The sequence below is a fragment of the Lepus europaeus genome, chromosome 16, assembly GCF_033115175.1.
Source record: "Lepus europaeus isolate LE1 chromosome 16, mLepTim1.pri, whole genome shotgun sequence".
In the NCBI taxonomy this organism is placed as follows: Eukaryota; Metazoa; Chordata; class Mammalia; order Lagomorpha; family Leporidae; genus Lepus; species Lepus europaeus.
The window spans coordinates 4,818,627-4,838,443 of NC_084842.1; the positions used below are offsets into that span (position 1 = coordinate 4,818,627).

Sequence of the window (19,817 nt, forward strand, 5' to 3'; positions counted from 1 at the left end):
AGCTCAGTGGAATTCATGCCCCATGTGTCACGGTCTGCCTGGCAGAGAGACCTGAGCACAGCAGAAAACCCCATTTCTCTTCCCAACCCTACCTCATCTCCTGCAACAACCAGAGAAAGGAAAATCTGTACACAAATTAGTAGAAACAGAAAACCAAGTAAGACACCCTGGGCTTCAACTGCCGCCTACAACACCAAATAAAATATGCTCATTTGAGGAGACGGCATGTGCAGTGGAAAGGAAGTGACTTACTCTGGGGTGGCACTTGAGGGCCTGGACGGCTGCCCCGATCTCCTTGATCCAGCTGTGCATGTCTTCCGGGCTGTCTGCCTGCAGAAATACCCACAGCACTTACACACAAAGCTCTGGCACTGTTGAGTTCAGCTTTCAAGGCTCTGACTCAATTTTAAGTTCATAAAATCACACCACTGGAGCTGGAAGGGATCTCAGAAATCATATAGCCCAGTGGCTCTCTGACTTTTGAGGGCATTTCCCTTCCCCTACAATATCTTATGTAACACTCAATAGATAAAGCAGCCACGGGGGCTGCTCTAAGGTGGGCTAGAGGCCATGGAGCAGGGGAATGCCTAGTGCTCTGTCCACTATCGAAGGGACCAACCACCAAAATAGTTCCACTTCTTGAACAGCTGAGTTCAAAAGGATTGGCAGAGACATTTGGCTTCACGGGGCTGATGTTAAAAGTGGATTATTCTGTTCAGATAATCAGAGTGGAAAGATTGCTACACTGGGAGGGAGTTGAACTCATACCTAAACCAGCCATAAACCTTGTGCTCTGGGCTCTGGGTCAAGCCAGGAAGGGATTATTTTGGTGCAAAAAGAATTGAAATCCATGCATATGAAAGATCTTCAAAAAGTTTCTGGAAACGAGTGTTATGGAGAAGCTACACAAGGATTTCAGAAATGTTCTACAGGAAAATAAACATGTTTTTAATGCCATTTTTCCATGAGCTTTTTGAAGTGCCATCATATTATCATATATGCGATGTTCAGAATGGGGCTTTTCTTGAAGCACAAGCTACTTGGATTTGCCTGGAATCTCCATCCAGGCCTCTAGAGCAGAGGGACTTGGAGAGCCAGCTTAGTATGTGGCCCACGCGCTGGGGAATGCAACTACTTCATCCCAGAAACAACCGACCAACCCCAGGAGAGGGCAGCAGCGGCTCTGGGAAGAAAGGCAGGGAAGTCAGGAGGCTTGGCCCTGCAAGCAGAGCTTCTCAGCACTTTCCAACGTGTGGGGTTCAGTTCAAGGGAACTCAGCAAACCTCAGGTGCTGGCCACAGAGATGGGCCCGTGGCTCAGTGATTCCCGACCTCCAGAAATTTAACAGGTGTTCACTTCCCTCTACCCTCCAGCACCTCCCCTAGGAGCCCCAGCCAAGCACCGAGGCATGCATTTGTGCCAATGTACAGCAGAAGTGGCTGCAGACACCCCACACTGACCCCCAAAATTCTCCACATCTTCCCCTCAATTTCTTCACCTCCTCTTTTCATTAAATCAAGGTAAACATGACAAGTTTCCTTTTAAATCCTCAAGCTTGCATTTCCACTCCTTCCTGGGACCCCCATAACAAATGCTGGCTGCTTAGATGTGTGTACCAGACACTCACAAGGGAAGCTCAGAAAAGCACCAACAGCAAGTGCAGGGGACCGGGGGCAGGGGGAGGGCACCTTGCATGTGGACTCCACCTGCAAATTTAATTCTGTACTCTCTCACTCCTTGGCTTTTTTTCCAGTTCTGTACGTGACAAAAGAATGGTGGCTTCCCAAGAAAAAGACAAATCCAACCCTGGTCCAAAACAGACCACCAGGTGGAGGTTTGGCAGGTCTTTCCAGAAGAGCTCTGATACCAGGGCAAGGCTGTTTCAGAAGTAGTACTGGGAGAATTCAATGCTCAACCAGGTGAAGCCGTCTGACCAGTGCCTGACACACTGCTGTATTAGCTGTTGTTGTTGGTTACTATTATGATCCGATATAAGAGCAGCAAACGGAGGCTTATAATCCACCAGCACACACACGTGCCTTGCTTCATCCTGAGGTTTGCTTTCCATTATCTCATCCTCAAACTGCAGATAATTCCTACCTTGGAATCAAATAAAAGATCTGCAGTGGAAAGGGGTCATTTTGAACTTGAAGGAGATGGAGGAGAAAAGCATTTATTAGAGTCCCCTTCGGGAGGGAGGGGCGGAAGAGGACTTGGTAGGAGCAGGATGGAAGATAGAGGGGAGTAGAGGGAAGAACAGATGTCTCCCGTTTACACGGAGCAGACTTAGAAATCCCTGGATGACAATCCCACAATCACCGTCCAACGGTGTTGAGCCACTGTTAGATTCCTTCCACCATGAGAAATGTCACCCCACAAGCCACAGGCCACCTGTCTGATTTGCTCTGTCTCACCACTAGACTCTCCTTCCCTTGAAACTACCAACCCATTAGCCCAAGCAGTCTTCACTCATCAAGGAATCACTATATCAGAGAAAACTAGGAACCACCTGATTGAACATCTGAGGACGCAGGCATAGGAGTTGAAAGATAAGCTCCTCTTTTTTTCTTAAACATTTACTCATTTGGGGGCCGGCACGTGTTAATCCTCCTCCTGTGGCGCCAGCATCCCATATGGGCACCGGTTCTAGTCCTGGCTGCTCCTCTTCCCATCCAACTCTCTGCTATGGCCTGTGAAAGCTGTGGAGGGTGACCCAAATCCTTGGGCCCCTACATCCACGTGGGAGACTGGGAGGTGGCGCATGGCTCAGAGCTTCGGATTGGTGCAGCTCCAGCCGTTGCAGCCATTTGGGGTGAACCAATGGAAGGAACACCTTTCTGTTTCTCCCTCTCACTGACTGTAACTCCACTTCTCAAATAAAAATAAATAAAATCTTCAAAAAAATTATTCATTTGAAAAGCAGGAGTGACAGAGAAAATTTTCCATCCACTGGCTCATTCCCAAATGGCTATGGCCAATACAAAGCCATGAACCTGGAACTCCATCAGGGTCTCCCATGTGGGTGGCAGGGCTCCAAGTACTTGGGCTATCATCCCCTGCTTCCCCAAGTGTATCAGCAAGGAGCTGGATCAGAAGTGGAGCAGCCAGAACTCTAACTGGTGCTCCAAAATGGGACGCTGGCACTGCTAATACAATTTGCTATTTTTTTTCTCTTCACCTACTTTCATGTGGATAAAGGCTCATGAATGACAATAAGAAAATAAATATTGGTAAATAAATAATTGAAATCACCCTAAAACTTCATAAAATTCTAAAGACAAACACTGATATTTTGACAACCTCATTGCTATTCATTTTTCTTTTTCTAAATAAGATAACGCTATATGTTCGTACTTTTCCATATTTTCCATATCATATTTCTTAGTGTACATTTTCAGCGGGGCCAAATAATACATGATGGGTATCAACCAGTCCTCGAGGGGGAGACATGTGGCAAAGCAGTAAAGATGGCAGTTGGGATGCCCACATGCCTGAGTTTGAATCTCCTCTCCACTTCCAATTCAGTTTCCTGCTGATAGGCAGCAAGTGGTGAGTGGCTCAAGTACATAAGTCTCTGCCACCCACATGGGAGACCCACATGGAATTGCAGGATCCTGGTTTTGGCCTGGTCCAGCCCTGGCTTTTGTGGACATTTAGGGAGTGACCCAGTAAATGGTCAATCGTGTGTGTATGTATCTGTCCCTTTCTATCACTCTGCCTTTCAAGAAAATCATTCATGAAAAATGGAATTAGAAGCTCACTGTATTTTTGTGCAAAATAATTTGAAAACCATGCATAGTTTTATCATAACACACATCTTCCACAAACTGTTTGAAGACCCTGAGGAAACAAGAGTTCAAAACTTTCTGGCACCAAAGTAAACTTATCTTTGAATTCCATTTTTGAATTTTTTGAAGTACCTTAGCATATATATCTTTTACAGAAAGCCTGTGCTTAGCTTTCATCAAAATCTCAATAAACGGTGCCGGCGTTGGCTAGGCCTCTGCCTGCAGCCCCGGCATCCCATATGGGCGCTGGTTCATGTCTCAGCTGCACCTCTTCCAATCCAGCTCTCTGTCTATGGACTGGGAAAGCAGTGGAAGATGGCCAAAATGTTTGGGCTCCTGCACCCACAGGGGAGACACAGAAGAATTTCCTGGCTCCTGGCTTCAGATCGGCCTGGCTCTGGCCATTGTGGCCATTTGGAGAATGAACCAGTGAATGGAAGACCTCTCTCTCTTTCTCCCTCTGTCTGTAACTATAATAATTTTTTTTTTTAAAAAAGAGGAGGTGCTAAGTTCATAACTTCATCACTACCTGGTGTGCAAATGGTGTGTGCATTTGTTTCTGACACTTGGTTCAGACAAAAAAGTTGGGTTCCCAACCTTGAGGGCAGTTACTCAGGTGATAAGACCAAAGGCATTAAAATAAATCGCTGTAGCCTGTGGTTTCGTGGCAGTCTGAGACATATGGAGTATCTACTGTGAGCCCGGCACTGTGACAGACTCAATGGCTGGAAGCAATGCATTCTAGAGGTCAACAATAAAAGGCTTCCAATGTCCACCTCTGGTTATTGCCACTGCCGCTGTCCAAAATATGTAGACAGCTCCACCATCCCAGCAGAGGACTGATTACTTCTGCTCCTTTCCTGAGAACCAATGCCATGATGAGACACAGCCTTGCTGCACTGACTGCAGACTGTGCACTTCATAGTGCTAGGTGATATCATTCACCTTGCCATCTAAATTAAACATTAAGTATCCAAAACGCTTTGGGCCCATACTCTGTGACTAGCTGGTGAGTCCCCCTATTGCTACTCCATTTTATAAAAATTCATTTTATTTATTTGAAACGTGGAAAGACAGAGAGAAAGAGATTTCCATCTGCTGGTTCACACCTCAAATGGCTGCCAACGGCCAGGCCTGGGCCAGAACAAAGCCAGGGGCCAGGAACTCCATCTGGGATTCCCATGTGGGTAGCAGGGACTCAAACACTTGGGGCATCTTCTGTTCCTTTCCCAGGCACATTAGCAGGGAACTAGATCAGAAGCAGAGCAGCCAGGACTGGAACTGGTGCCCATATTGGATGCCAGTGTCACAGGCAGTGGCTGAACCTGCTTGCCACAACACTGGACCCCTAACTCTTGACTTGACACATCACTCTACACCAAGCAACTGGGCTAGTACCAAGTTACCAAGACAAGTTTGTACTGCATTTCTCAACTTGAGTAACTGATTCTCCTCTTGATAAGCTGCCTAACACCCCTGACTCACTCTGACTGGAAAACAGGGAAGTGGTGAGCACTGCTCAACTTATAACCCAAGAATTAAAATCTCACTTATCTGTTTGCTAACCAACTTCTCAGTTTCACCTGCCTTTCCACTTGCCTGGATACAGGATTACTGCCAGAGCCTGGATTTGTGGTCACCATGGTCATCCATCCAGATACCCAATTATCCCAAGGTGGTCTCCCCTGATACACAGCCAGACTTCCACTCTCCTGATAGAGTCAGACTTCACTGGTTGTTTGCAGCCACACTCTCTACATCTTGGGTTCTGGACCAGGGTACTCTTAACACAAGTTAAGTCTAATTCTAGCACCTGGAACTTCCCATTCAGTTTTACTTTTTAAAGATTTATTTAATTTTTTGAGAGACAGAGTTACAGAGAGTGTTAGAGACAGAGAGAGAGAGAGAGGTCTTCCATCCAATGGATGTGATGGCCAGTGCTGAGCCAATTGGGAACCAGGAACCAGGAGCTTCTTCCAGGTCTCCCACTTGGGTACAGGGGCCCAATGACTTGGCCCATCCTCTGCTGCTTCCCCAGGTACATTAGCAGGGAGCTGGATTGGAAGTGGAGCCGCTGGACCTCAAACCAGTGATCATGTGGGATGCCAGCACTGCAGGCCAAGGCTTTAACCCACTGTGCCACAGTGCCGACCCCTAGTTCTATAATTTACTGGGTTTATGATATGGAGAAATGCAAGGGGACTTCTAAAAGTTCAAGGAAAATGAAATTAAAAGTTTGCTGTGGTACACAAAAAGATTCTTTTTTGAAATCCATCTATAGTTTTTTCATAATACAGATTTATCAGAAACTTCTTGAAGACTCCTCATTTGCATGGATTTCAAAATATTTTTGCACTAAAATAAGCTTATCTTTTATCTACTGTTTTAAAGGTTTATTTATTTATTTAAAGGCAGAGTTACTGAGGGATGGGGAGAGACACAAAGACTTTCAATCTGCTGATTCACTTCCCAAATGGCCACACAACAGCCAGGACTGGGTCAAGCCAACGTCAGGAGCCTGGAACTCCATCCAGGTCTTCCACGTGAGTTCAGGGGTCCAAGTACTTCGGTCATCTTCCACTGCCCTCCCAGGCACATTAGCAGGAAGCTGGATCGTAAGTGGAGCAGCCAGGACTCAAACAGGTGCTCATAGGGGATGCCACAACTTAATCTGCAGCACCACAATGCCAGCCCCATAAACTGATCTCTTAATTCCATTTTCCATGAACTTTTTCAAGTAATCAAGTAATTTGCCACCATGGACTCTGTTTCCCCATGTGTGAAATACAAATAGCTTCAGAGACTAAGGAAAATCCAATGACAGGCTGCCTGCATGTTTGCTTGGTGTTGAGCCTGGGACATACAGGTGTCCAATAAACAGAAAGACCACAGGGCACAAATTGTACATAAGTAGGACACATAAGCTAAATGACCACCATGTGCATAGTCAGAATCCAGCCTACTTCTTTCTCTTCTAAGGAGCTGTTTTGTCTGCCTAGGCAGCCCTGTTCTCTGGTCTGTTTCACCAGACACTGAGGACAAACAGCTCTCCCTGGCCGATTTACTGGGCATATCCCCAGGAAGCAGGGCAGCGGGCAACACTGCTGGCTCCTCAGCACCACACAGTACAGGCAGCCACATTCTCCCACCTTCTGCACCTGGGAAAGATGGCTGGCATACAAACTCATTCAGACTCAGATTTTTCGCAGACTTTTTCCTCCAAATGAAAGAAATGACCCTATAACCTAGAGGGAAAATTATGACAGTATTTTCTTGCCAATGACAAATTTTGACCTTTCAAAGCAAAAAATTAGAATTTCAGAAAACTTCTATCCAGCTTCATGAGCTTCAAAGCTTTCTGTACTTAAAGATACTGCTCAGAACATCAGCAGCAATGAAAATATGTGTGATTCTGTGACAAACTTTGGAAGATGTGTCAACATTTGAAGATCTGCCTACCTCGGTAAGCACCATTTTCCAAATGACCAGTGCACACTGTTACAAAATCATGCCTAGGTAAAAGTATCTATTTCAAGTGCAGAATCCACCAATGGATTTTAACCTAAAAATGTGATAGTTCGTAGATATGGCATGAGGTTCCACATTGCATCTAAACATTACGAAATTACTGTTTGCCAAGCTTTGGTAACAGAATCAAAGACTATCCACAATGATCTAAAAAGGCTATTAAAATATTCCTCTAGGGTTGGTGCTGTAGCGTGGTAGGTAAAGTCACCACCTGCAGTACTGGCATCCTATATGGGCACCAGTTTGAGACTGGCTTTTCCACTTCCAATCCAGCTCTCTGCTATGGCCTGGGAAAGCAGTAGAAGATGGCCCAAGTGTCTGGGCCCCTGCACATGCATGGGAGACCTGGGAGAATCTCCTGGCTCCTGGCTTCGGATTGGTGCAGCTTCAGCCATGTGGCCAACTGGGGAGTGAACCAGTAGATAGAAGACCTCTCTCTGCTTCTCCTTCTCTCTCTGTGTAACTCTTTCAGATAAATAAATAAAATCTTTAAAAAAATAAAAAGAAAAAAAATTCCTCTCTTTTTGCAAATCTGTGTGAGGCCAGATTGTCTTTATATTCTCCAATCAAAACAACATATGGCTACAAATAAAATTAAGAAGCAGATATGAGAATTTGGTTGTCTTCAAATTAAGTCAGCCATTGAAGGGCTATGCAGAAATAGAAAATCAATGCTAATTCTTCTTGCTATTTTTTGTAAACAAATTTTTTCATAAAATATGTTGTATTAATATATAATGAGTTTACAATTGCTATTTTAGGTGAATTAATAAATACTTTTAGTGACTTTTTGTAATCTACAGTATGCTTTTACCACAAATAGATTTGTCCATTTGTTCTCTTGTTAGTTCAGGGCAATGCTGCAGAAACGTGGGGGTGCAGAAGGCAAAGGTGAACAGGAGCGATGAGACTCTCCCGGTTCTAGCCCCAGCTACTTCTCTTCCTATCTAGCTCTCTACTATGGCCTGGGAAAGCAGTAGAAGATGGCCCAAGTCCTTGGGCTCCTGAACCCACGTGGGAGACCTGGAAGAAGCTCCTGGCTTCGGATTGGCACAGCTCCGGCCATCGAGGCCATTTGGACAGAAGACCTTTCTCTCTGCCTCTCCCTCTCACTGTCCATAACTCTACCTCTCAAATTAAAAAAAGGTTATTTAAAATAATAATAATAATAACAATAGATAAGCAGTAAATAAATGAATAGCTCTGACACCCGCAGCAAACTCTCTACAGCTCCAGTGTGCTCCCAAGTCTCCCCTCTGGCACCTCTTCCCAGATGGCAGGCGCTGGTCCCACTGAGCGTGGGCCTCACACGACTAAGTCTTCCAGAGGGCCTGCCAGGCTCAGGCTGGAAGATCTGCAGCCCAAGAAGTGGAAGAGAGAGTGTTTAGTGGGCAGCAGCCCTCAGCACACAGAAGCCAACACACGACTGTCATCTTAATGCCAGCAATCCAGCACAACCACAGTGCCACAAACCCATGCCCTCCCTGCACACCACCAGGCAGCCTGGGCTGGGGACTCGGCACCGGCAGTCTAGGCTCTGGTGGGAAATCTGGCCTTCCAGCTCCTATGGCTTTGGAAGGAGTTGGGAGAACTCCAAAGCCATGGGTGGAGGAGGAGCTCCTGACAAGTGACCCGTCAGAGCCCAAACAACAGCTTTCTCTGTGCAGCTGGGCCTTGCACCTGCTGCCCGCACAGGGCCCTCTGTGCTTCTGTCCTTCCGCACACAGTGATGTCCACACACAGACGGCACTTATAAATACCCTCCAAAGGAGAAGTGAAGTCACTGACCGGTTCCCCTTTTCTCTGCTTAGCTGGAGCCCAGCAGCCGAGAGCAGCTGCTACAAACTCATATTCCCTCAGCATAATGGCTCAACCTGCTTTAATATTTTATGGTTGGGAAGTCTTTGGCAAACATCCTGTTCAGAATAAAATGAGACTCAGGGGCTACACGTATCCCTTGGAAACATCAAGCAAAAGGAAACAGAAAGCAAAGCAAAGGGCAAAGGCTCTCCTCTCAGTACCCCATTCAGAGTGAGCATTTTACCTGTACGTAGAAGGTCCTGGAGCTTGTTATTATTTCAAACAGGTTGTCTCTCATTAGGAGATCACTAGACAGAAAAAGAGAAAGTTACCCAGCTTGCAGGCATCCACACCAAGGACTTGATCTGTCCTACACCAAGGCACCAGGGACCCCTGTCACTAAAAAGGATGGGAGAGTAGGAGTTTCCAGGCCATTCCTCCCTCAGCCCCTGCTGAAAACACTCGAGGGGTTTCCTGCAGCTCCACCTCCTTGAGGCTCTCAGGAGGCATTGCCATCCTGGTGGACCTTCCCACACACCCCAGCGCAAGAAGGTAAAGCTCCTTCCCCTCCACCAAGATCCACCGCGCCCCCACTTCCCACAGTTCTCTCTCTCTCTTGGTACTCAAGATGCATGGGATGATATATAAAAGTACTGGGTTTTCTTTTATAAGATATATTTTATTTATTTGAAAGGCAGAGTGACAGAGACAAGGAGAGACACAGTAAGAGAGACAGATTATTCATCCACTGGTTCACTGTCCAAATGACCACAAAATCCAGGGCTGGAACAGGCCAAAGCCAGAAACCCAGAACTCCATCCAGGTTTCCCATGTGGGTGGCAGCAACCTGAGTACTTGGTCTGTCTGTTGCTTTCCCAGGTGTGTTAGCAAGCAACTGGATCAGAAGCAGAGCAGCCAGCACTCAATCCACTGGTGCCTTAACCACTGCACCACAACCTGGGCCCCTAAAGGCCTATTTGAGTGCTTTTTATTTTCCCACAAAAACCCAGCACTTAAGATTTTCTCCATTTTATGGATGAGGAAAACCAGGCTGCAAGACTTCACAAGACTCACGTATGGTGGCACAGATTTAAACCCAGGTCCAACCTCAGAGTCTGCCCTTTTAATCACTCCTGCAGGAGCCAACTCCTCTTTTCTAAAACCTTCCTCCACCTCAGCAGCAACCCCATCATCCTCGCTAAGGTCCTGCACTTTGCCTCACTGCACAGAGCCAGCACAGACAAGGAGCCAAGGAGGAGAAAAGGCAGGTGAGTGTGGACTGCTTGGGAAGAGAAAAATGCTGACTTCTGCAGGGCAAAGGCAAGAAGCAGCTGATGCCCAAAGACAAACCTCCAATTAGCCCAAATGATTTACGATGGGAAACATCTGTGGTGTGAATGCTGTCACTGGGAGGGCGACATAAGGAGTCCAAGATCTAATTCCCATCCTGCAAAAGAACATAAGAAACCAGGCCTACACAAGCAGATGTTTGGATGTGTGGTACTTGCCAAGAGTTAAAATAACTCCAAGAAAGAATTGATCACAGTCAGGGTTGCCTTCATTAAAATTAAAAAAAAAAATGTAAGGAAATGGCAGGGGACCGGCCAGTGACATGGGCACCGGGCAGAAGGAAGAGGAGCGGGAGACTAAAGCTGAAGGGAGCCAGACAGGGCTCAGGTCTAACCCTGACTCTGGCTAAGGAATATGTATTTGGGGCTGTTGTTGAAACACTAAAGGGTGGACATCTGGTGCAGTGGTTAAGACATAACTTGGGACGCCCACATCCCATATCACAGTGCAGGGCTGTGAGTCTCAGCTTTATTCTCGATTCCAACCTCCTACTAACGCACACCCTGCGAGGCAGCAGGTGATGGCTCAAGTGCTTGAACTGCTGCTGCCCACACGGGAGACCTGGACAGAGTTCCCAGCTCCCAGCTTTGGCCTGGCCCAGCCCTGGCTGTTTTGGACATTTGGGGAGTAAATCACTGGAGGAGAGTTCTCCATCTCTCTCTCTCTCTCTCTGTGTGTCTTTTAAAAGTAAATAAATTTTAATTTAAAAATAAAAATATCATGAGCCTTTGTAACTCCCAAGGGCAAAGTGGAGGTGAAACAACCTCCTTTATCAGGCTGGTCACCACAGACATCAGTGACGAAGGCACCTGCTATAATGCAGGTCAGGTTAACAGTCACCTGGAACACATTCCACTATTATTCCTTTCTGTTTCTGAGTAGAGATGGCTCTTCTTCCTGACTAAAATGTTTCAAGCGTTCAAACCTTTCATGCACATATAAGCACAGAGCAATCACAAATTCAACGACGATGGTGGTAAAACCAAAGCAGGCAGGAAATCCCCACCCTTTCACATCTGCTTGTTGCTTTCATCTCAAGTCAGTGCAACCGAACAAATGTTCATGGATTACTCAGATGTGCCAAAGCCGCATGACTGGGTTCTGCGGAGGTCACACAGTCTCACCGGCCGGCAGCCTGCACAGCCCCCGAGACTTCCTCTCCTGCTCCCTTACTTCTTTCACTCAGAGTTTAAAGTGGCTCTGGAGGGGCAGAGATTTAGGGAAAGCTTAAAGCACTCCTAGGATAGAATCACCACCCTTGGTTCCTTAAACTGTGCCAACACACCCGGGGGTGGAGGAGATGGGTACATGCAACAGTAACAAGTCACATCAGGATTGCTCTGCTTCCAATTCAGCTTCCTGCTAACGGACCTGGAGCGGCAGCAAAAGTGGGAGACCAGGATGGAGTTCCTGGTTCTTGGCTTCAGCTTGGCCCAGCCCTGACTGTTGCAGCCATTTGGGAAGTGAACCAGTAGATGGAAGACCTCTCTCTCTAACACTCTCTCTCCCTCTCACCCTTCCTCCTTGTCTTTCAAATAAATAAATCTTTAAAAGAATGCTTAAGGGGCCTCACATGTGCAGGTGCCCTCCAGAGTTGGGAACACTCAGGGACTTCCAAGGATCTGGCCACGCCCAGTCTTCCCTCTGCTCACTGCCCACCGCTGGAGCCACACTGCTGGAGCTCCCGCCTACAGCTTCTTCTGTGAATTATAAATGGGCCCTGGAAACCTCCGTAGTCTCTATTCTACAATAACTGTCATTTGTAAGACTCAGCAAAGTGCCTCTGTCCCTGCTTCCCTGGGTCACACAGAACCCTGCTTTCATGTGAGACCACCCACGCCTTCATGGGAGAACAGGCTGCCTGCTGCTGGTAGCCCTGAGGCAATGTGTGCAGGCTCCCGCCAGCGCGGCCCACAGGATAGAGAGACACAAATGCCCAGTCTCCCAAGACCACACACAGATGGCCCCAAAGAGGATTTCCAGATGCCCAGAAACACTGGGGGGGGGGGGGTCCTCTAAAGTTTAATTCTAGGTGCATCTGCGTTTGGGGTTGGAAATAGGGGATACCTTGCAAAGTCCCAAACCCATCCTCTATGCACCAGGCCCTTGAAAGGTAATCATCTCCTACTAGAATCATTCCCAGTGGGGCCACCCCTGTATTGCTGAGACAAGAGGGCCAAAAGGAAGAGAAGACAAACGGCGTAAGAAGTCAGGAAAGAGGCCCCAGCATGAGCAGGTGTTGGCGACTTACAGACTCGGTCCCTCCTCTGAAGACTGAGCATCAAGCACCCAAGAAGCACCAAGCTCTGCTCTCTTCTTTATTTCTACATCTTTCTTTCCCTCCACCTGAAATTTCTTTTTTATTTGTTTGAAAGGCAGAGTGACAGAGAGAGAGGGAGACACAGAGAGAAAACAAGATTTGCTAGTTTCACTCTCCAAATGGCCTCCATGGCTAGGGCTGAACCAGGCTGACACCAGGAGCCTGGAACTCCAGCTGGGTCTCCCACATGGGTGGCAGGGGCCCAGGCATGTGGGCCACTTTCTGTTGCCTTCCCAGGTGCATTAGCTGGGAGCTGGATCAGAAGTGAAGCAGCCAGGACCTGAACCTGTGCTCATATAGGATGCCGGCATCACAGGTGGCAGCTTAACCAACCACGCCACAGTGCCGGCCCCTGCACCTGAAATTATGACAGGTTCAGAGGCTTAGTGGCAAGAGTAAGGCATCAGAAGAGGCTACGGGGCTGCACCCCGTGCCAGCCTGCATGCAGCAAGTTAGGAAGCTGGGCTCCCAGCCCTCACTCTTGGAAGAAGACAGGAACTCGTGAACGTGGCCTCAGGAGAGCAGTGAGTGACAATCTGCATAAACGAAGGTTGCAGAGGGCAGGTGCAGCTGCCACGAGAGAAACAGTAAGCAGAGGGAATTACCCAGACTTGACCAGACACTCGTGGGTCTTGAGGACATCCTTGAGGAATATGGTGCGCAGCGGTTCTCGGTCCTGGTGGGGAAGATGCAACCGTGGATGAGTGAGGCTGTGCACCAGGCACCACGACCCAGACCAGCCGGCCCATGCACTCCTCCAACTGCTGCCTCCACCCAGCCTCGCCAACAGCCTGCTCTCAATCAATCAGAGAAAGTGCTCAGTGGCTCTGACTACCCGGGAGCCCGAGGCCACCTGAACATCATTGTGAAGTCACGTACATGAGAAGGCTGGGGCTAGTCGGAGCTGCTCCTGACAACTGGGCGTGTGCCCAGGTGCCCGTTCACGCATGCTCTCCCCTGGGATGTAGTCATATGCCTCTTAGGTCTCTCACCAGGGCCCCTATGCTGCTACCAACCTGCTCACACTTGAAGTAGCAGATGGTGAAGTCGTCGAGTGCGAAGAAGCGGCGTTTCCAGCTCTTACGCTGAAATGGAAAATAAAGGGCAGGACGTGAGATGTGTCCCTGCTTCTTCTGACCTCCTCTTGCCTCCGCTCCCTGCATGCCCACTGGCCGCGTGCAGCCACCACAACCCCAATCCAGCCGGGGCTGACACACTCACCACATTCCCTTGCTTCACACAGTAGCCGCTCTTAATGAGGGGCGGCCCCGTGGAAGCGCGGCAGCCCGACGTGGGGATGTAACTCTGAGACCTCCGAAGGATGGCATGGGAGCCTGGCTCGCTTCCTTCCTGCCCATCCCCGCCATTCTAGAAGGAAACGGGGTCAGGATTAGTGCCTCCCTCTCACTCCTGCATGCAGCTGCAGCCCCCGCCTGCCTCTAGCCATCTAGCTAGCCAGGTCCCTTGCCTCTTGGACTGGGTTGGTCCAAGAAGTAGACAAGAAAACAGACAGTGACTCTGCTGCAGTCAGGCACTCTCTTGGGTACCTGAGGAGGCTGGGGAGACCCAGGAGAAAGGACAAAGCACACGCAGAGAAGAGGGGGTGGACATTGGGCTTGTTATCAGCCTTCCCTGAACTGTCAACCCAGTTCCCATGGGTTTTACAAGGCAACCTCCTTGAGTTCAACCACAGGAGCCACCACCTTCAAGAGGCAGCAACTTCACTGTCTACACTGCCATCCTTCCCGCCCACCCCTGCCCTGCATCTTCCCGATGGCCCCATCAGCACCAGCTCCCCTCATGCGATCCACCCTTCCCACACTGCAGGCCTCTGTGTCTGTCACCAGCACATCACGGGCACTGCCAATACCCACTACCCCCGTGGCAACGTCAGCCAGGCCCCAGCACCTGGTTGATGGGTGTGTGTACCACCACCCCTCCGATGATCTCGGTCTTGTAGGCCACCTGTGGCTTCTTCTCCAGGGCCTGAGGAGCTGTTAAGCTTTTGAGAACTTCGGTCGACAGGGGTAAGGTCCCAACTTTGGGTACCTGGGAAGAAGGGTAGCATGGTCAACAGGAAACAGAAGGCTTGGAGAAGTTGGAAGGCCAAAGCAGGGCTGGGGGTAGGGGTATGAAAAGCCACTGCACCAAGTGAGATTCTGCTCTCCCTTCACCCCAGCCCAACAACAGAACCATTTCTGAACATGGAGAACTCAGCCAGCCACACCCCCCAACACACACACACACACACACTCAAATGTACTCAACCCATACTGTAAGCCAGTCCCTTCGGGCTACAAACCTAAGATCAAATATCAAACAAGATAAACATGGTGCTTACATGCTCTTGGGGAGAACTGAAACAAAACTTATAGTAGCAAAACAAGCAGAGTAACTGCAAATGGCAGTGAGTGTAGTGGGAGCTGGGACAGAGAACAGCAAAGGAGTTCCCTGAAATGAAGTGGACAGGTAGGGCAGGTGGAGAGCGAGAGCAAGAGAGAGAGAGAGGAAGAGAAGGGGAGAGGGGGAGAGGGGGAGGGAGAGAGACTGAACAGCAACCTGGAAGAAAGGAGCCAAGAGAAGAGTGGAGGAAGTCTGTGACGCAGGTAGAACAGGTAAAAATGCAGGTGCTACAGGCTGAGCATTCCTAATTGAAAACCTCAAGACCCAGAAAACTCTAGCATCCTGTGGGTTCGACCTGGGAAGCCCGTGCACTGCCGGGCTGGTGGGGCGTTCTTCTGCAAGAAGACAAGTTTCCGTGAACACGGCCGCTTTATTAACGACCGTGCACACTTTTTAAAGGGCAGGCAGAAGGGGCGTAACTAATTCAGGGCAACACTAACTCTGTAGGATAGAACCGATATGGGGGCTGCTATGTTTCTCCAATCAGCTTGAAGGTCACGTAGCTAAGATAGCCTTCCAGGTGGTCTTAATGGGCCTGGGCCACACCTGGGAGCTCTTTACCTGATTGGCAATTACAGAGCCCTTTAACAGGTGGGGAAAAGTGCCAGCGGCTCCCGCCACCTGCCAGCAGTCAGGTTGTGGAGTCCTTCCCAGGAGGCATGGTGCACCATGCTCGCAACCTCCTGCATGGGCAGGGCAGGCAGACTCCCTGCCAGGTACAGGATCACCCACAAAAATCCCAAACTTTCTGAGCATGCACTTGGTGGGGAATTCCACACCTGACTTCATGTGACAGGGCACAGTCAAAATACAGGGGCACTAAAAATACAGTATGAAAGGACCTTCAGGCAAAGTGTACAAGGTGAATCTGAAACGTATGTGAATTTCATGTTTTGACTTAGGCCCCAGCCCCAAGATATTCTACCATATACATGCAAATATTCCAAAACCCCAAAATCCAGAATCAGGAACCCTTCTAGTCCCAAGCATTTCAGATAAAGAAACCCAACCTGTGTAAGTTACAGAACGAGGGGCACACGAGCCTTGCGGCTGAGGGCTTAGGGTCTACCTCTTGACCTCCCAGTTTTGGAGTGAGCAGCTTTGGAAAAATCACAGAAGCTCTTGAGCCTCAAGTGTCTCATATGTAAAGAGAGAAGAGGTGTACATCCCAAGAATTGCTGTGCTGATAAATGAGAGTATACAAATTGAAACAGTTTGGAAACCCAAAAATTTGGCAGAATATTTAATTAACGCTTCACACACGGCACTAGAATTTAGAGTCCTTTTGGAAGAATGAGTTCTCTTTGTTCCTATCCAACAGAGAACTTTCACAGTGAGCTGGAAGCCATAAGCCAGGGGTTCCAAACTGGCAGCCCACAGGTAGGCAGACTCCGCCCAAATCGTGCCTGTTTGTCCTTTAGAATGTGTTTTTTCAATCTACACCAAAAGGTTGAGATATTCACATGAAAATCCAGCTCAGCTGCAGTTCCCTCCTCGTTAACCGAGAAACGCAGTCTTAGTTTGGCCCAGTCCCTACCGTTCTCTGCTCTGCCAAGGTGTTCCATCTAAACGTCACCTATCCATCTTTCTGCCGCCATTTCTCTGCTTGCCACTTCACCCATTTGTACTAGATTCCACAAACTGTGAGGAAATCTCTCATTTTGCAAAATGAGAGGGCTGGAGCAGGGACGAGTTACATCCGTTGCCCAGACCCATGATGAACTGAACAGACTAGACCACACCTCCCACAGCGAGCATGTTGCAAACGGCCTCACAATGCCACCCTCCCGAGAACCCAACACAGTCGCCCTGGGCCAGCAAAGCAACCACAGGGCTCAGTCTGCCGCCATTGCGCAGCCTTCACATTCAGACCCAAGGACACAAAACCTTAGAGCTCCAGAGAACTGCCCACAACAGACAATGAGACCCTCGCTTCCTGGATTGAGCACCCCGTCTACACTTGGGAGCACACTCAGAAACTTAGCAGAAACTGGAATTAAAAGATGTTTGTTTCAATGAAAGAAGCACAGTTGAAATTCACGCATAGTGATTTCCCCATCTGCCTTCTCCCTGAAGTTTTTGAATGTCCAGCAGATCTAAGGATGGCCCCTGTCCCCACCTCTCCGGCTCAGGCCAGCTGTGTCTGCCTTCTCTTCCTTCTGGCTGGCTGAGAGTGGTGACAGGCACCATTTCCTGGCCCCCATTCAGTGCCGGGCAGTGTCCTAAGCTCTTTGCTGTGTTACTGCATTGTCTCTACTCTTCAAGCAAACATCCTCCATTTTATAGAGGGGGTGAACTTGAAAAAGTTCATGGAAACGAAGAATGATGGGGGCTGGTGCCTTGGTGCATCGGGTGAAGCTGCTGGCGTACAGTGCCACATCCCGTATGGGCGCTGGTTCGAGTCTCGACTGCTCCACTTCCGATCCAGCTCGCTGCTAATGCACCTGGGAAAGCAGCCAGAAGATGGCCCAAGTGTTTGGTTCCTGCTACCCACACAGGAAACCTGGATGAAGTTCCTGGGTCCTGGCTTCAGCCATTTAGGGAGTGAACCAGCACATGGAGGTTCTCTCTTACTCTGTTTCTGCCTATTCCTCTCTGTAACTCTGCCTCTCAAATAAATAAAATCTTTTTACAAAAACAAGGAAAAGTGTTCCCTGCGTTGCTAAATACTACCACCTCCTTAAGTCATCATTTCTAATTTCCTGTGAGTTTTGCAGTTGTGGAATCAAATTGTTTAGGGCTGGGGTATTTAGTGCTATCAACACCACAGACCACAGAAATTCCCCTAAATCACCCAAGCAATTCCCAGAACCCAGCATACAAGGAGGGAAGCAACTCTTTCCAGTTCTCAGTGGTCAGAAGGGGATCCTAGAAGCTCAATGGTTGTGGTCTGTCTCCGGAACTTGGGGGGCCCACCCACAGCGACTGGTCCCTCCCTCCCGGGCTGCTCTGCACACAACTCAGCTCTCACACCCTCAATCCCAAATCTGTTTCCATTTCCTGAGACTAAAGCAGCCTATAGAGGACATACTCAACTGTAACTAAACTTCAGAACTTGAAAACAGGGGCGTTCATGTAGTCTGCCCACATCCTAGGGGACTCCTTAAAGGTGTTCCCTCAGGGGCCAGCATTGTGGCTCACTTGGTTAAACCTTCGCCTGCGGTGCCAGCGTCCCATATGTGCACTAGGTTCTAGTCCCTATTGCTCCTCTTCCAGTCCAGCTCTCTGCTGTGGCCCGGGAAGGCAGTGGAGGATGGCCCAAGTGCTTGGGCCCTGCACCCGCGTGGGAGACCAGGAGGAAGTACTTGGCTCCTGGCTTCGGATCGGCGCAGCGCCAGCTGTAGTGCCATTTGGGGAGTGAACCAATGGAAGGAAGACCTTTCTCTCTGTCTCTCTCTCTCACTGTCTAACTCTCTGTCAAATAAAAATTTTTTAAAAAAGAAAGGTGTTCCCTCTTCCACCCACCATGGGGACACCATGGGGTGTTCCCGGTGGGCAGGTATGCAATGAAAATGAAATCTTCATGGACTCATCCTGCTTCCCGTTGGCATGGCCAAACAATCACAAGGAATGGACACAGTGCTGTATTTATGAGATACATACAAATTGAAAATAAATATTTTAAAAATCCAGTTTTGTAGGAAAAGCTATGTTTGAGTTTGTTCCATGTTCCACCTTCTTGGGAAATGTAGAAACTTGAATAATGTCTCCCTCCCCCCAGCACCACTATCCACCTGTAACTCAGAATGTGATCTTATTTGAAAATAGGGTCTGAGACAGGCGTTGTGGCACAGCTGGTGAAGCTGCCGCTTCTGACACCAGCATCCCACATGAGCATCAGTTCCAGTCCCAGCTGCTCCACTTTCAATCCAGCTCCCTGATAATGCACCTGGGAAGGCAGCAGAAGATGGCCCAAATGCTTGGATCTCTGCCGCCCACCTGGCAGGCCCAGATAGAGGTCCAGGCTTCTGGCTCCAGCCTGTTCCAGCCCTGACCATTATGGCCATTTGGGGAATGAACCAGTAGATGGAAGATCTCTCTCTAACTCTGCTTTTCAAATAAATAAATCTTTAAAAGAAATAAAGAAAAGAAAATAGTGTCTTTGAGATGTACTTAGTTAAATTAAGATGAGGACATAGTGATTTAGGATGGGCCCATGTCCAGAGCTGATGTCCCCATCAGAAGAAAAAAAGCCACACAGACCGGGAAGAGGGACAATGAAAGCAGAGAGGCAGGAGCATCTTAACCACTACACCAACAGACCAGGAAGAAGGACAATGAAAGCAGAGAGGCAGGAGCATCTTAACCACTACACCAAACACCTGACCTCCCCTTGTGATACTTTTAAATGGATGGCTTTCCCAGGACAGGCACATGGGGGTCCAAGCAACCCCTTGAAGCAAGAAAAATATATCCTACAATAGGAAAAAGTTCCAACTTCTGTAGTTACTACAACAGATTTCAAATGTTCCCATCACATAGAAATGACAAATGCCTGAGATGAGAGCTATCCCCATGGTTCCAGATATGACCGATACACATCACATACATACAGTAGTGTCGTTCTCTGCCAATATGTATCATTATTAAGTGTCAAGTGACATTTTTAAAGTTCTGACTTCCTTCCT

The 19,817-nt window shown here is 48.5% G+C and overlaps 1 protein-coding gene across 4 annotated transcripts in view; it reads right to left on the reverse strand.

The window, feature by feature from the left end:
- The window catches only part of PLEKHA2 (pleckstrin homology domain containing A2), a 65,827-nt gene that overhangs the window by 4,244 nt on the left and 41,766 nt on the right, over positions 1-19,817 (reverse strand). For all 4 annotated transcript variants that reach the window (XM_062213050.1, XM_062213049.1, XM_062213052.1 and 1 more), the window contains exons 6-11: positions 14,695-14,835; positions 14,008-14,154; positions 13,803-13,871; positions 13,392-13,462; positions 9,361-9,424; positions 253-330 (exon numbers count right to left, since the gene is read on the reverse strand). In XM_062213050.1, coding sequence (XP_062069034.1) covers positions 253-330; positions 9,361-9,424; positions 13,392-13,462; positions 13,803-13,871; positions 14,008-14,154; positions 14,695-14,835 — 570 coding nt within the window. The remainder of the gene's footprint in view (positions 1-252; positions 331-9,360; positions 9,425-13,391; positions 13,463-13,802; positions 13,872-14,007; positions 14,155-14,694; positions 14,836-19,817) is intronic.